The following is a 15378-nucleotide window of genomic DNA, read 5'->3' as shown; positions in this document are numbered from 1 at the left end:
GCATAGAGGTGAGTGGGAGATGGAGCTAAAAGCGATGTGTGAATTAGAATAAAACAAATAATAATAAAACACACTGCTGGACATTTTTGTAAAACAAACAACAAACATTTGAAAAAATCATTTGAATACATTTTAAATATATTAGAACGTACACAAAAAGACCCTTCTTACACTTCATCCCCAGATTGACTGATCACCCCCACCCTAGACTCCATGCATATTTTTTGGAAGCCTCACAGATGGTGTCCGGTTCACTACTTGCAAACTGTTAGCAGCATGTATATTCACCAGCTAACTTTGCTGCTCTGTCAGAGATCGCTCACGGTTCCCGGAAAGCGTCATTAAAAAACAAAACAGAAAAAGTGCGCCTCTAGTCGCTGAGAGCATCCCACGCTCGTACCCATCCCGTGCGCAGAGTCCTGCCCGCTAGCGTTTCTGTTTGTGCACGTCAACTCAGCGGAGAGCGGGCTTCTCACCTTTGTGCGCGTTTCCAAATCAACTGCAGATATTTGGTCTTTTTTTCTTCTTAATTTTATTATTATAATTTTTTGGAAGGGTTCCTCGTCTGCAGTTCTTGACATCACGCTGATGTTCTTTACTTCTGAGCTCTCCACCCAGTCAGCAGGGGAGCGCTGGACCAGAGAGACGCACAAGCAGGGGAGAGCAGGCTGATGTTAGCGGCTGTGGTGAGGCTCTGTCTGCCAGTTTAAAACTAAAGAAACAGCTAAGACTCGTTTAATGAACAACTGTGGCTGCTGGGCTCGGTTTAGAGACCATGGATCCGCTGCACGGCCTCTGTCCTGGCGGGTTACTTTTGTGAAGTGTGCGGAATAGATGCTTCACTTGATTGAGCCCAGATGATTTTTTTTTTTTTGCAAAGTGATGGCAGGTCGTTAGCAGCTTGCTTTCAGTTTTCTCGGAGTTGGTGTGTGCGCGTGTGTGTGTGATTACTTCTCTGCACCCCTCTGATTACTTCTTACACCTGACTGTTAACAATGATCGCCGGAGGTCCCGTTTCAGCGCGACTCGCTTACACAACATCTACTGTGCATGTGCATCTCTTTTGCGGCCGCGACTTTATTTGCAGATAACTTTTAAATCTGAACTCAAACTCAGGCTGTGGACTAGTTTCAGTCGGACTATGACTTGGTCCAAACTTTGCTCTGCGCTCCTGCGGATGATCCAGTGAAACGTGTCAAGTTGTCTGTAGTTTAATCGCGACAGCCTTGAGATGTTAGGAAGTCCATCAAACAACGGCGGCATCAGGATGCTGGCGCCTCCGGCTCCGAACGACGAGAGGCGCGTAGAGTTTGTGGCTCTCACCGCCGTCCAGACGGAGAGAAGCGAGCCGTCCACTCCGGAGCGCGGACACCCGTCTCACCGCACGGGTCTGCTGGGCACCCCGCTGCCTGGACCGCCCGGACCTCGGGCCAACATGTCCGCTTCAAGCAAGCGCTACAGAAAGTTGCAAAACTGCCTGTACAACGTGCTAGAAAGACCAAGAGGATGGGCATTCATCTACCATGCATTCATGTAAGTGTGTCATGGCTTTAATTTTGTGTGAGTGTGAACATCCCTAACACATTAAACAATAACTTTATAAAAGTATCAAAAAGTTTGGAAAATAAAGAAAATGTTGGACTTCCCAATCCAGCTGTTTGATCTCTGCATGCCAGCAGTTATTAGATAAATTTCCCAATTAGCCAACAGAGTTGCTTATGCCGCAATTAGCCTGGTCATATGCCATACATCATCTCAACATGGGGTCTGCTGTTCAATTTCCCCTTGTCTCTGTCTCATTAAATCATCAGGGGGACTTATGATGTTAAATTTAATTTGCTCTAATCCACATGGGGGAATTTTTATTTTATTTTTTAAATCATAGTCATTTTGTAAACACTTTGATGTCTGTCTGAAGTTTGTGTTTTGTAGGTTTACATGCTTCACTCAAGGCGCTGAAAAGTAAAAGTGTGGATTATGATGATAATGATTAATAAATTTTAAAGAAGCTCTATTAAGAAATAGAAACTCTCCTCACCGGTGAAGTAAGAACTCATTCTGAACCCTAACACCGGAAGCCTAAAGATGAGTACTACAATTAAAAGCGTGTATTAAACATAGATGTGAAACTAAAGCAACTCTCCTGCTGCAGAAAGTATTAAGTCGGGGCTTTTAAAGGAGCCTGTATGGCCTTAATGTTCAAGAATGTATATACAACATGTAAACACAGGGAGAGTATGAGCTCACTGCTGGTGGTGCCGGTCCCCTCTGACACACCAGCAACTTAAGAGTAGTATGTGAGACATAAGTCATTCATTATATCAAGACATAAAACCCAACTGAGTCTGGTTTTTACCCTCTTCACTTCTCTTCAATTTGAATTCAAAGCTGCATATATGTGTTAGCCTAAATGTCTCACTATATTTGAGCGTCTTTTTAAGTCAAGCATAGGGCAGCTGTGCACCGGCACCTGTCTCCCAGCTGTGTCTGCGGCTGGCATGTAGTGGACAGAGCTTCATGTATGGGAGCTCCTCGGACCGGGTCGTGCTTTCTGCGTCGTTGTTTAGAAGAGTGCAGCTGTCTGCCTGCCGGTGCCATCATGTGTTTATAACAGAGGGAAATCCCACTTCAGGGCAGTGATTCTCACATGTCCACATCCTATACTGTCTGTATATTAACAAGAGCACGTCAGTAAATGCTACAGCAACACTTTAACCCACTTCACTTTTCTCCATTTGTTTCTTCTTATGCCATTGCTACAGGACTGTGAGCATGCATTTCCAGCACACACGGGACTATGTGTCATGCACCTCTTCCACCTGATGTGTTACTCATTAAGAGCGATGGCCTTTACAGGGTGGCAGCCTGTGACATTCTCCTTGACATTACTGGGGTGTTGGAGCGAATCGTGGCTCTGCCATTGTTGTTATTTCTCTGTTAGAGAGGCAAAGCAGGCACTCGGAGGTGCCCAGATGGAGTTTCAGATGTCACGGCCTCAAAGCTGATTTTGGAAGCGAGTTGCTCCTGTGGCGGCCTATTTTACGTTGACTGCAGAATGTACCTGAGAATAAAATGTGCAAAGCTTTTCAAGAAGCCTTGCACTAAGACGTGAAATATATTTGCTGCACATATGTCTACCTGAGCGCATCATTCCCACGGTACTTCATCCTTCTCAGCTGGGCATTTATTTTGATTAATTACATGTGTGTTGCTCTCCAAGAGGATAACTGTGTGAAGAAAACTCTTTGTACGACGAAGCTCAATTAAGGCTGTGTTGATCTGTTGTAATTAAATTGAGCTATACACTGCTGTGTAGGGTGCTGTGCTAACTTTCCCTTGATCCTTTAATTAATCCTGTGTTGTAACAGGGGACCCTGGAACAGATGTGTTGCTTAGAGGGCCTCTCTTTGCAGCTGTTGGAGTGTGCATGGAAAAGCATTGAAGCAGGTCTCCACTGTAATGACTCCTCACATGAAGTCCCACAAGTTCCTCACCTCTGCTTGTCAAACCTGCGAACACACACAGAGAGAGATTTTGCTCTTTAAATCTTGCCTTTTAAAGGTTTTGGTTACAGTGTTGTAAATGTCTGGATCTTGAGTGTGTGGGATGGAGAAAACATTTCTTACACATTCTCTCCTGCAGGTGTAACAGCTGCTGATTCAGAGCTGACAAAAAGTTCTCTTCTACTCTCCATCCTTTGCTCTCCTCTTCTATCATCTCATCAAATCTCTTTTTTTTGTGCTTACTAATAAAATAAAAAAAGGGCGTTAAGGCAGGAATTTGTTAAAAGGGATTATAGCGTTCATGGAAAGTTCTGTAATAAACACAGAGAGAGTTCCTTTGCTCGTAAATTTGGTCGGTTGTGTAGACGGCAGACAGGTTCTTGCAGAGGCTCTGGTTCAAATGGTGAGTGGAGCCTTTGAACCGTGTTAAGTTTGGCGTGCCCTTTGATAGCCTTTCCCTTACTCACTGTCAAAGCTCAAGACCTCTTTGACACCTTTGAGTCCCACAGCTTTATTTCAGCTGCAATGTGTTTAACTCTGTTAAAGACCAGCTGCCTGACAAGAAGCCTATTCGTTAATACTGTCACTAATGATTGCTTTTGTAATTATTTAGCCTGTAAGATTTTCAAAAAAATTGCTTATTTTGCTAAAATTGTGTAAATGTCCCATCACAGTTTCCCAGAAAACAGGGAGATATTTTAGCCAGCGCCAACACATGAGGTCTGTTAGTGCTGTGGAAACCCAGTATTACACACATATATATATATATGTGATTTTCTTCTTGGGGATTAAGGCACTTATCGCTGACATATGACTCATTAGGGCAAAATGACTTTCATTTGAATTGTACAAACTCTCTTTTTGCCTTACGTAATATGTAAGCATGCCATACAAGGCCCGTTTGCATGTTTTCACATCTGCACGTTTTTTTTTTCTAGCAAAATATACATAAATGGAAGGTGGCTCAAGACTTTTGCACAGTTCTGTGCTCGATCTTAAGTCTCTGGTTTGGTGCAGCATTCGGACTTCATTCTTAATATACAGAAAGAGTGTGTGAGGATGGACTGAGCATTGGCCAGCCAGAGTGATTGATTGGCTCGAAGGAGGGCAAAAATATACCGGTCATGTATTATTGATGTCCTATAGTGAAGGAGCAGAAATGTGCAGGAAAAATATCACATGGAGGTTTTGGTTTGAGCAAGTAGTTGCTTCAATGAGACCTCTTTGCAAACGCTCTGTGTAGGACTATTAGCAGGTTAAAAGACACTTTCTCCTCTCTTTTCTGGCTTTGCTCAAGTGCACTCTGTGAAAACAGTAATACAATACCTTTTGTTGCTCTGCAGATGCTTTGTCAAGTCCTAGAAACAAAACAAACCCTGATGAAGTCAAAGGGGAATCACCAGGCTTATTTTAGCAGTCATTTGCAGGATAAAAATGACCTCTAAATATGTAACTCATATTTAAGTCCACCTGCCTTTCTTCTTTGCTCCCAACCTAATTACAATAACTGCTTGAAAGACTTTTTTTATTTGTAAAGATGAAAAGATGTCAAATTTCCACACTAGCTTTCAAAATATCCAGTCAAGCACACAAAGTGAAAGTGTGGACTTTACTAACAAGGAAAGACAGGTGAAAGAAATTATGGAGAAGTACTCGTAGGCCTTTCAAAGGCTCTCTTTCAAAAGCCTCTCCTGCTTTACCGTTCCTTAAAAAAAAAAAAAAAATTGAATCCTTTTAAGATGACTTTCTTCTAACCCACATTAAATTACATCTGAAAGGAGCTCACTTTACTCTTGCAAATGTTAATGTTTCTAAAGAAATGATCGTTAATCTATCAGATCTGTAAACAATCATTTCCAAAGCAAGCTTAATCTTTGTCAGATGAACCACCGAGACTCCACGCCATGTATGAATATCTTTACTGCAACCTTTTATGGCACAAGCATCAGTGATGGTGTGTGTTTATGAAAGCTTGAGCCTAAAGCCACATTATTTATAGATGTTAAGGGAGATACGGCCTAATGCTCTCCATAACCTCTCCACCGATGTTTACCCAGAGCGCCTGTGTGGCTATAGTTAATTTTTCACACATCTTTTCAGTAAACAGAGCAGCTCCACACCGAATGGATCTCGCAAGCTTTTTCAACTAAAGGTGAATTGCCTTTGTGACATTATTAAACTCATTTAGCTCAGACAGCTTGTTGATTGAATGTGCTCCCTCTATCCGTCGACTCTTGCAGTTTTGCCTCCTTCTGAAGCCACTTTGAGCCAGCTAATCTACTTTCTCACCTGGCTCAGGGAAACCGTGTGGTCTTTTTTCCCCCCCAGGTTTTCAACCACGCGACACAAAATCCGCTAAAATCGCCGCCCTCTGCCGTCCTCCAAAGAGCCACTGACGCGTTTGATGCTGGACCTTTTTTTATTATTAATAGTTTGAGTAATGCTGGAAAATTGCTTTTTGTAGGTTGTTTGCATTTTTAGCTTGCACACAAAAGTGTTTTTTATTGATGACTAAGGAAGAGAGAAAGAAAGGTGAGAGGGAAGTCTCACCAGAGCGAAGTGCCATTGTGAAATGGTGTGGGGAGAGAGCTACGCTGCACTTTTAACCTGCTCGGGGCTGCAGATTAGATGCTTGGTGTTCATTTAGTGCTGCTTTTGTTTTAATGTGTTCACCTCAGCAAGTTGTGCAAATTCTGCTCCATTAGGAATATCTGTATAAGGATCTAATATAAGAATTTCTCCTCCTTCACTCTGTCTGTGTCTCCTTTCATGCTTCCCTTTATTCCTGTGCCAGCAACATCTTATTTGCAGCACTGGCCGACTTCCCCTCCCTCACGTCTTCATCATCTCCTTTCCTCCTTTCTGTGTATGCTTAAATGGGAAGGATACATATGTAAATACATAAATTTGAGTCAATAATTCAAGACATTTGTCAATTAATTAATCAAACTTCTCGTGTTTATAACTGGCTTCCTGTCTCGTGTGACAGCTTAATGTTTTTCTTTAACACGATAAACTAAAAGTGATTATCTTTTGGATTTTGGCCAGACTGGAAATGATGATTTTCTCTATTTTCTGACATTTTACAAGAAGAATCATAATCTGATTGCCACTCGAATCATTCGATGAACGGCGAAATTTGTCACCTTTTAGCAAAACATGGAAGATTTTGAAACCTGCATCGATGATGTATGAAGGGGAAGCTTTCTTCTTGTATTGTTTTCTGTCTCGTGTTTAGACTCTGGCCCCCCTAAAACACGGCTTCTGCTGTGCTTCTCTGAAAGAGCATCTTTTGCATTTCCTCTGATTTGATTGAAGGAGGAACCAAAAGCCATCTGAGCTGCTAATCAGATTAAGCCCAGAGTAACTTCATTGGACAGGAACTCGGAGAAAATGATTTTGTCTGCTTTGTGTTCTTGATATTTTTAAGGCTGTTTTGGGGAAATGCAAGTGGTCATTTCAACTGGAGATCAGTGTGATCTGGGGTGGCCTGGCTTCCTGTAAGAACAACTGTTTGTCATCTGGACTGTTTAAAGAAGATATTGTGCCTTATACATGAGAAGCTGTAATCAAAACATCAGTCCCGCATTTGCAAAGTTGTCGTTTCTGCAGGCCTCCAAATCTGCTGTGAGAGGTAAACCATCAAAATATTTTAGTGAATTCAAGCTTCCTGTTTTTTTTGTCCATAGCTACAGAATAACATAGCACCAGATATTTACCATAGAAAAAATTAAAGGCCTTAGCTCAAGCAGTTTTCTGGATAATGGATTTTTAAATTGGCCCCTCAAAAATGATGATAGAAAAACATCTAAAAACAGCCCTTCATTCTCCCCTTGAAATACATAGAAAGCTAACAGACAGACTCAAATTGTCAAGGCTTCCTCTCAGATCTGAATTCCTGTTAAGGAATAATGCATATTTTCATTTTGTTCAGGCGAATCCTCGATGGCCATATTTAAAATTTTTATTTTGATGTATTGAGATGTAAAAATCCACGTGACACTCAAAGAACGTGCTGCCGTGTTACTCGATGTTGACCTTTCATGCTTTAAAGGTTACGAGGTCTTCCCCAGCCCTTTTACACCTAGCCCACGTGGACCTCGGCTTCTCTGAAGTTCTCCCGTCATGTGTCCTGACGTCTCTTTCAAAGGCCTGTCACATTCTGGAGCAACTGCTTTAACATCCTTGGGTTTATTTTTCCACCGAGCGGCTGGGTACCCACTGACAGCAGCAGCGTGCGACAGAGGGCAAGAAGGAGGAAGAAGCAGGAGAGAGATTCATTCTGGTTGCTAAGAATGAATGCTAATAGTGATAATGTGATACTATATTGATCCCTGTAGGAAAATTCTGTTTCCCCTTGTCCCCTACTTCAACAGCTACGGCTGGCTGAGGTATAAAATGTTGCTCAAGGACAATGCCAGTTTGGCAGATGCTTGCTGTTGGTGACTGATATGCTAAAGGTTGGCTTGAAAAATATGAGAGGACACACAGTGCATACCCCCAAAACAGCTGAAATGAATAAAAATAAAACACCCGTGCTTTGGAGAGTCAGAGAAAGACGTTGGTGTTCATAGCCTGATCGTCCTTCAGAGGAAGAAAGCGCTTGTATCAGGACATGTGATTAGTGTCTGTGTGGAGGTAGAAACAGGAAAAGTGGAAGGCAGTGAGCTGGAGAGAGAGGAAAGTGGAGGTTAGTTGCTGTATTAATTTCTCCTTTCGGGGCAAAATGTGTCTCCCCTGGGGAGGGGACTGTCTGTCCTGGGATGGCCGATCAGGAGTCAGATTTCCCTCCAATAACCAGCCCTGCTCCCTGTGCTCACTTCCACCAAGGAGCAGGACAAGTGCAAATACACACACACACACACACACACACACACACACACACACACATACCATTATGGTCAGTGCGAAAACAAACTACTGCTGCTTATTTACTCAGCAGTGCAAAACATGTCAAAATACTGAAGGTGAAATCCAACACACACACACACACACACACACACACACACACACACACACACACACACACACAGCAGAGACCTTGAGCCACCGACACTGATTTTGTTTTATTCTCTTGGAGATAACTGACTAATAGGGGTGTTGACACCATCTAATCTGCTGTAATCTGTGTTTATGTAATGTTATTGCCGCGGAAGTGTGCCAGGAATACTGTAGCATTTAGACAGGAGGATTCTGAGGGGAATGCCAAGAGTTTATTTTGATTACTCAAGACCCTCTAAACACTCCAGTTCTGCTTTGACAGCCAGGAAAATCCAAAGACGGCCTCCTAGCTCCAGTTTGCTGTATGTCTCAGTACACAATGAAATTACTGTTACTGTATAGTAACAGTAATTTCTGCAGAGGTGGTGAATCTGCTCAAGTAGACATATTACCAGAGCTGCAAATACTGACAAATTGATATGTCATTTTACTGTAGCTGTTATTCAAACCAAAATGCAGTAGGTGGCGGGGGCGGGCGGGGGGTGGGGGGGGGGGGGGTTGAGCAGTTGTCTGGGATTGTTGTTACCCCTGTAGTCACTGAATTCAGAACACACCACTCCTACTTCTTAGGATGATCGTCAGTGTAAATGTAACTATTTTAATTGAAACATGAATATTAGATTACCACTAAGAGCAAGTCTTCTTTTAAAATTAATGTTGGTGCCTAATAAATAACAGTGTTCCTCTTTCTTTATGTGCAGATACATTTCTATGCACACATTGAAGTTAAGTGGGCTAGCTTCAGTTGGATTTCCACATTCCATCACATGTATGATGAGTTAATTATTAGATGTCAGATTACTCACTTGAAGGGTGTATGTGGAAAAAGCTGAAGCCACACTTAAACATGTCAACAGACAAGTGACAAAGTTGTTACGAGACTTTAATAATTTAATTCTGATTTACATTAGATTTAAACATAGTTTTTTCTCTTTCACCCAACACCTCCTTGTTCTCTGAGCCTCATTCGCATTTTGCCCTGATTTTAATTAAAGCTGCACGCCACCGGTTTCTAATTCAACCAGCCATGTGAAAGCTGCTCTCTAAAATCACCGGCCGTTATCCACTGAATATACTTACTTTAAATATGATTGTGCACAAAAGCACCGTGCACCTTCTGCGCAGCAACAGTCCCAGCTTGCTCAGTGTGTGAACGCGGACCCAAGTTCGGGGTGATTTTCTCCTGCGATTGCAAGTCCTGGCGATTTCAGTGAATGCAGTGAGCAGGTTGAATGTGTCCATAAAGGTATTCGGTGCGAGTGTTTAGAGTGCTTAGGAAGCAGGGTCTGTGTGTCGCCAGCAGCTGCGAAGACCATAAAGCAAGTCAAAAATAAATCAATAGCTTTAGCCATTATCTCTCAGCAGCACACTTAAAGCCTCAGCCTAATGGGTGGCTGTACCAGCGCACCACAGATGATCAGCAGATGGTGAATAATGTGGAAACTAACTGTAGCTAACCGCTGATAAGAGATTAACATGTTAATTTATATAAAATGTGGAATTGCCCGTGTCTCCTTATCTTATTTACTGAATTAATTTCAGCAGCACTGAGACATTCATGGATAAGTGAAGGCAGATAGGGGTGAGGACTTTAACTGCTGGCGAGGGAGCAACCCAGCCTCATAGAGGTTTTTGAAATAGACTTTAAATCTGTTGTTTCATATTTCTGGACGTGAACTTCCCAGCTTTTTTTATTTTGCTGGGCACAAATTTCCCCTCCTTATTTCTGTGGCCCATAACATATATTTATATCTGACCGGTCTCCTGGTTTGTGTCCATACACACAAAATGAATATTTCCATTTTTGAAGGATGAATGAGTCTGCATTTAGAGGCTCATTGCATTTGTGGGTGGCGTGAAAGCTTTCACTGTTCACACTGGAGACTGTTGTGTGAGTCCTACAGAGGACAGAGTTTTACATTTGCATCCTTTTATTTTGAAAATATTGTTCACTCAAAAAGCGCCAGGCGCTTTGTTAGGGCCAGGCATCAAAATGATGTGATTAAACTTGCTTTAGGTTCAGATACAACGGCCAGTTGAGGAAACTGTACACATCAAATATACGTCCTGTTAAATTCATTTGTCAATTTGCCATGAGACTGGACCAAAGGAAGTGAAATGAAAATGTACAGCAAAAGCTTCTTGTTATACAACTCCAATTACATACATTACCTGTGGCCAACTTAGTGATCAATTAAACCAGCATGCGTGTGTTTGCACTGTGAGGACCCACGCAGGCACAGGGAAAACATGGAAACTCCCCACAGAAAGGCCAGCCGGCCGCTTCAAAGCAGGAACCGTCTTCTTGCGAGCCAGCAGTGCTCTCTTCACTGTGCTTCACAAATTTAATATGTTTTATTTCATATTTAAAGTCAGAATTTTCTGATTCTGTAGTCCTTATCATCAGAATACTGAATAAAGCTCTCACACGTTCTCGTTCATGATGTGCATCCCTGCACAGAAGAGATGGATGGATGTCTCATGGATGCAATTCGGTCACAAGCATCTTCGGGATATCACGCCATGTCTCTCTGGCTGCTGGTGTTAGATTTTAGCCTCTCTCCACGTGTTTGTAACTTGAACCAATCAGGCATAACCTGTAGTTTTCAGGACGCGGAGGCAGTGTAACTGTGCAGGCATGCCTGATTTGTATGTATGATTATAAAGGTGCTGTTGCTGTTTGGGATGAACCTTGGCCTTTCTTTTTCTCCCCCCTCTCTTCTCATTCTGCTCTGTCTCTTGTAAAGGCTGGGATAGCCCGTGTCTCTCTCTCTATTTCTTTCTCCTGTTGACCCTGCCTGGCTGCACCCGCATGCACAGCCCAGCTTAAGAGTTGTTAAGATCATCTTAATTTATAATGGCAGTCACTATAAACATGTGAGGAAGCAGCACCATGGAGATGGAGCTCAAACAAAATCACAATGTAAGACAGTATTTATAAGGCCTGCCTTGTGTGCAAAAAGCCGGGTACAGCTGTGTGTGTGTCATTGCTCATGTGGTTGAAAGCGCGTGCTGTCAGAAGAAGTCTTGATTGGCACTTTTGCAAGACGTGTGCATTCATGCAAGTGTGTGTTTATGGAGAGCGTGTGCGTGGGTTTGCCTGCACGTGTGTGTGTGTGAAGGCCTGGTTAGAGGTGCTGTGGGCACACCATAAACAATAATCAAATGTTAACGAGGAAGCCATAATTACGCCATGCTGGCTGTCAGTCTGGTGAGATTGTTTTCTTTACCTCCATTACACCCTGCCACTGCTCTCAAATATCTTATTTGCAACTGCTTCCTTCGATCACAGCACCATTTTCTTTGTTTCCTGTTCAACGGTTACTTTTTCAGTTCCTGTTGTGATATATTTGCTTCTCTTATCTTCGTCTCTTCATCAGCAAGTTTTGCTTCCGTTTTGGGCCTCTTCTCAGTTCCATATTATCTGTTTTTTTAACCTCTTTCTGCTCGTTACGCGCTACGTGAAGTGATTCTGTGTCAACGAGTCCCACTGTAAGCTGAGGAGGAGGGGAGAATTTTCAGATTGCCCCTGTTTTCAAGCTCTTCGCCCCCTCTCCACGACCCCACAAGCTATAGATGCTCTTCTGCATCTACAGCTGCTTTCATGGCTTCTATCACCCCCTGATTCACTCCCCCTTCTTTTCAGCAGTTGAAGGTAATGAATGATTATTGATGACGCAAGATGTCAAAACATGTTTTCTCGCAAAAGGTTAAAAGCAAACATGAACATAAAGCTGCCAAATCAAACTGTCCTCATTTTTGCATGTTTTGATGTCATGCAGGACTGACTGACTTGAAGTTTTTTTTCACACTTCCTTTGCAAAAACAGCTTTCAGAACTACTGCTGTACACACACACACACACACACACACACACACACACACACACACACACACACACACACACACACACACACACACACACACACAGGGAAACAGTAAATCTGTCTCTACATGCATGCATGCGTGTGTGCGAGTGTGTGCGGACTCTCTGGTCTTGTCTTGGCCCCGAGATTAAAGCAATGTCAGCAAGTGTGTGATGAGACCTCACAGACGATGGCTAGCTCTTTTCCATTCTGGATCTCCTTGTCTCGCTGTCTCTCGTCTGTCCAATCCATTATTCAGCCACCACTTTCTGTCTCTTGTCTACTATTTTTTTCTCATTATCTTTCTTGCTGTCTGACTGATACTAACTCCTTGTGGTCAGCGCAGTTCCTCCTATCTTAATATATATTACTGTACTATATCTATTCTCCCTCTCCCATCCTCCGTCTCTTCTTAGCGTTCTCGCTGTCTCTTGCACACTCAATCATTTTGCCCTCCGACTGCCAGACCTTGTGGTTTCCTGTGATGTGCAAGCAGTGCGCCAGAGTTAACATTACTGAGGGGAGCAGGAAGAATACGACACGAAGCTGTGCGATCAGAAATCCACACTAAGCTGTCAAATCTGTAAATGAATGTATGTAAAGATTTTCCATTTTTGCTCTATAATCACCTTTATAATTCTTATGTTACAAGATTTTTTAAATGACTCGTTTACAGGACCAGCAAAAGCACGATTTCACTGAAAGTGTTATGTTCTGATAAAATAAAATTGTAAAGAAAGAAAGAAACGTTAAAACTGCTGATGCGTGACGTCAGTAACAGTAATAGGTTTGCTACACTGTAGCGTTCTGCTGGGAAGCTTTGGGTCCTGGCATCTATCTGGATGTTGCTTTGACATCTGCCACCCATCACTGTTGGAGACCGAGCACACCTTCTTATTGTAAGGACAACCGCTTCCCCTGCAGGACAGTGTGCCCTGTCACACTACAAAAAACAGTGCCAGCCAAGCTCGAGAAACACAACAAAGAGTCAGAGGAGCCACAGGGGCTGCCGTACACCACAGGACTCCCCCAGAAATCCACTTTCCAGTTTGGTTTAAGTGGTTCAAAGTTGTGTTTGGTAGCACTAGAGAACTGTAAATATTAAGCAGCTGGTTTTCTGCCTTATTGGTGTGCGAATATTCAACTGGGATAGCCCCTCAAGTCAGATTTCCAACTTAGTAGTTGGTAGTTGGAGTAGGAGAAGAAACACCAGACCCATCTTCACAATCCAAGATGGCAGCAGTGCATGTAAACAGTAGTAAAACTGTAAAACTTTGTGCTGCCCGTGTGCAGAATTTGTGGCTCGCTCAATGATCCACACGTGGAACAATGACCAGGCTCTAGCCGTGAACGTGCTACAGCGGCGTGGTCATTCCCAGTTCCAGCATCTGACTTCCAAGTTAAATGGAACGCAGCGCTAAAGACAACATAAGTTAAGTGGCATCAGGCTGAGAACACTTGACCATCTCAGACTAAAGTATAGAGCTTTACATTGATGTGTTGGAGAATCAAGTTATTCGAGCGCCCATAAATAATATGCACTTATAGTTATATGCACACCCTACAGTGCCAGTATGTGTTCCCAGAAGCTGCAGAGGTTAAGTCGTTAAGCTCAGGGCAATTTTCATAACCTGAAATTATTTTTAAACATTAATGTAATGAATCCTGTTCTAATTTCATTCAAATTTGATTCAGCACAAATTAAGCGCTACAATGTAACATAAGCTTCACAGCTTACTATGCAGCCTCTTCACTGACTGTGCCATGCTTAGCAAAACTGGCACTGCACATAGTTACTGGTCCCAGTACAGAGATCTGTAGTGTCGGCAGTTTGAGGGAGAATCTGAAGGGATAACAGAGAAAGAAGAGCAACCGACCACGTCTGGGTGGCAGGAGAGCTGGAGTAATGTGGAGGTATGCTGAGGTTCAGTATAGGAATGAATAATGCAGACGAGGGTTATCTACTCCGCTATCATCTAATTGGCTGTAATGAGTTAAAGAGGGGGAACATGTGTAACTAAGAGGCTTGAAAGTGGTCCGTTCTCAAGAGCAGGGGAGAGTGAACAAGTCAGAAAAAGATCAAAATTGAAAGTCACGGAGCAGCTACGGATAAAGTTACTCCAAACATAACTTTCTCGTATTTCTGTTTCAGCAGCATCACATAATCAGTCCTCTGTATTAACGTGAAGAGAAATGTTGAGTTTCGGGGTTTTTTTTACTTGTGTTTGCATTTCCATCCCAGCAACATGAAGGAGGGACTCTGTGTGTTGGACCCACAGTGGGAGCTTGATGACTGCTTTCCATCCTGCTTCATGTTTTTGTTAGTCTGTAGGGGGATGTGTGTCAGAGGGAAAAAAATAACACTACACTGCTCATAGTTTAGATAAATGTAAGAGAAAGTAAAAGTTAAAGTAGTGCACACATCCTGCCTTCGCTATATTCGTTCAACAAAGGTCAACAGTTTTCACGGAGTGGTTTTGGTGTTTATTTAATCAGCATCTGTTTACTCAAAGTAGTACAGTGAGGAGCGGTGCCCTTCGCCCTACAAGTATCACAGCCTGCACTCACTGTGCTCTTTTACCCACTGGCTCAGATTGTGATATTGCTCAGTGTACAATGAGAAATTATAACCAGCCCAGTGTTAAACCTCTCAGTGTTGCCAAAGATGTTTGTAGCTAGTGGCGCAACTCAGGAAGTCGTTATGGAAAATGGCAAAGTCCCTGCATATGTGTGATGTGTCTGTGTGGAAAATAGCTTCACTGGAGGGTGATGTACTATAAGCCTTTTTCAAATGGCTCTGGACTCTGTCCTAAAATTACACATAGACACTGACAGTTACACAAAGCCACGCAGAGGCACACAAAGAAACATTCGGTGTGACAGCAAGCGATAGCTGAGGAGTAACACAGCGCAGCCCCTCCGTGTGATGCGACCTGGATACATGTGTTTAACCATAAAAACAATAGAACCGACATTAATAAAGGAATAGTGAGACAGACTCTAGTTTTT

General features: G+C 42.8%; 1 protein-coding gene across 1 annotated transcript in view; it reads left to right on the top strand.

The window, feature by feature from the left end:
- Positions 1-364: 364 nt before the first annotated feature.
- The window catches only part of kcnq4 (potassium voltage-gated channel subfamily Q member 4), a 51666-nt gene continuing 36652 nt past the window's right edge, over positions 365-15378 (top strand). The window contains exon 1 of the mRNA XM_026156176.2: positions 365-1533. Coding sequence (XP_026011961.1) covers positions 1232-1533 — 302 coding nt within the window. The 5' untranslated portion in view covers positions 365-1231. The remainder of the gene's footprint in view (positions 1534-15378) is intronic.

This window comes from Astatotilapia calliptera, chromosome 22, assembly GCF_964374335.1.
Source record: "Astatotilapia calliptera chromosome 22, fAstCal68.1, whole genome shotgun sequence".
NCBI lineage: Eukaryota > Metazoa > Chordata > Actinopteri > Cichliformes > Cichlidae > Astatotilapia > Astatotilapia calliptera.
Note: the sequence above shows the minus strand (reverse complement) of the source record. Positions and strands in the feature narration are given on the sequence as shown.